Source organism: Trachymyrmex septentrionalis, unplaced genomic scaffold, assembly GCF_001594115.1.
Source record: "Trachymyrmex septentrionalis isolate Tsep2-gDNA-1 unplaced genomic scaffold, Tsep1.0 scaffold36, whole genome shotgun sequence".
In the NCBI taxonomy this organism is placed as follows: Eukaryota; Metazoa; Arthropoda; class Insecta; order Hymenoptera; family Formicidae; genus Trachymyrmex; species Trachymyrmex septentrionalis.
The window spans coordinates 1,830,036-1,830,426 of NW_017305525.1; the positions used below are offsets into that span (position 1 = coordinate 1,830,036).

A 391-nucleotide genomic window follows, 5' to 3' on the forward strand; every position below is an offset into this window, starting at 1 on the left:
TCCCTCCCCTCCTCCCCCTCTAATCCCCGGCCGCCGTTTTCATAAGCCCCCCCATTGTACTCACCGTATGCGGTGGCGACGAGCGCCAGCACGAGTGTGACAGCGAACACCTGCAAGAAGAGAACTTAAAGTCAGTGCTTGAAAACAATCGCGAAAGAAATTGATCTGCACGAAAGAGTATGCGTCTCGAGTATCATTCATATGTATACGTATTACATATATTAACGTTTATAACGAAAGTAGACGTGCGTAACGTGCGTACGCGGCAGGACCCACTTCTACGTACCTTCATGTTGGAGGTGTTTGATGCCCATCATGGGGCCCGCCAGCTCTTTTATAGCTCCTGCCTTTCTTCGCGGCTCGGGGCCCCCGCCCTTCCGTCTTACCCTCC

At 52.7% G+C, this 391-nt stretch overlaps 1 protein-coding gene across 1 annotated transcript in view; it reads right to left on the reverse strand.

Annotated features, from left to right (window-relative positions):
* Positions 1-302, reverse strand: part of LOC108750354 (acanthoscurrin-2-like) — a 3,746-nt gene extending 3,444 nt beyond the window's left edge. Inside the window, exons 1-2 of the mRNA XM_018489752.1 lie at positions 287-302; positions 65-110 (exon numbers count right to left, since the gene is read on the reverse strand). Coding sequence (XP_018345254.1) covers positions 65-110; positions 287-292 — 52 coding nt within the window. The 5' untranslated portion in view covers positions 293-302. The remainder of the gene's footprint in view (positions 1-64; positions 111-286) is intronic.
* Positions 303-391: the final 89 nt, after the last annotated feature.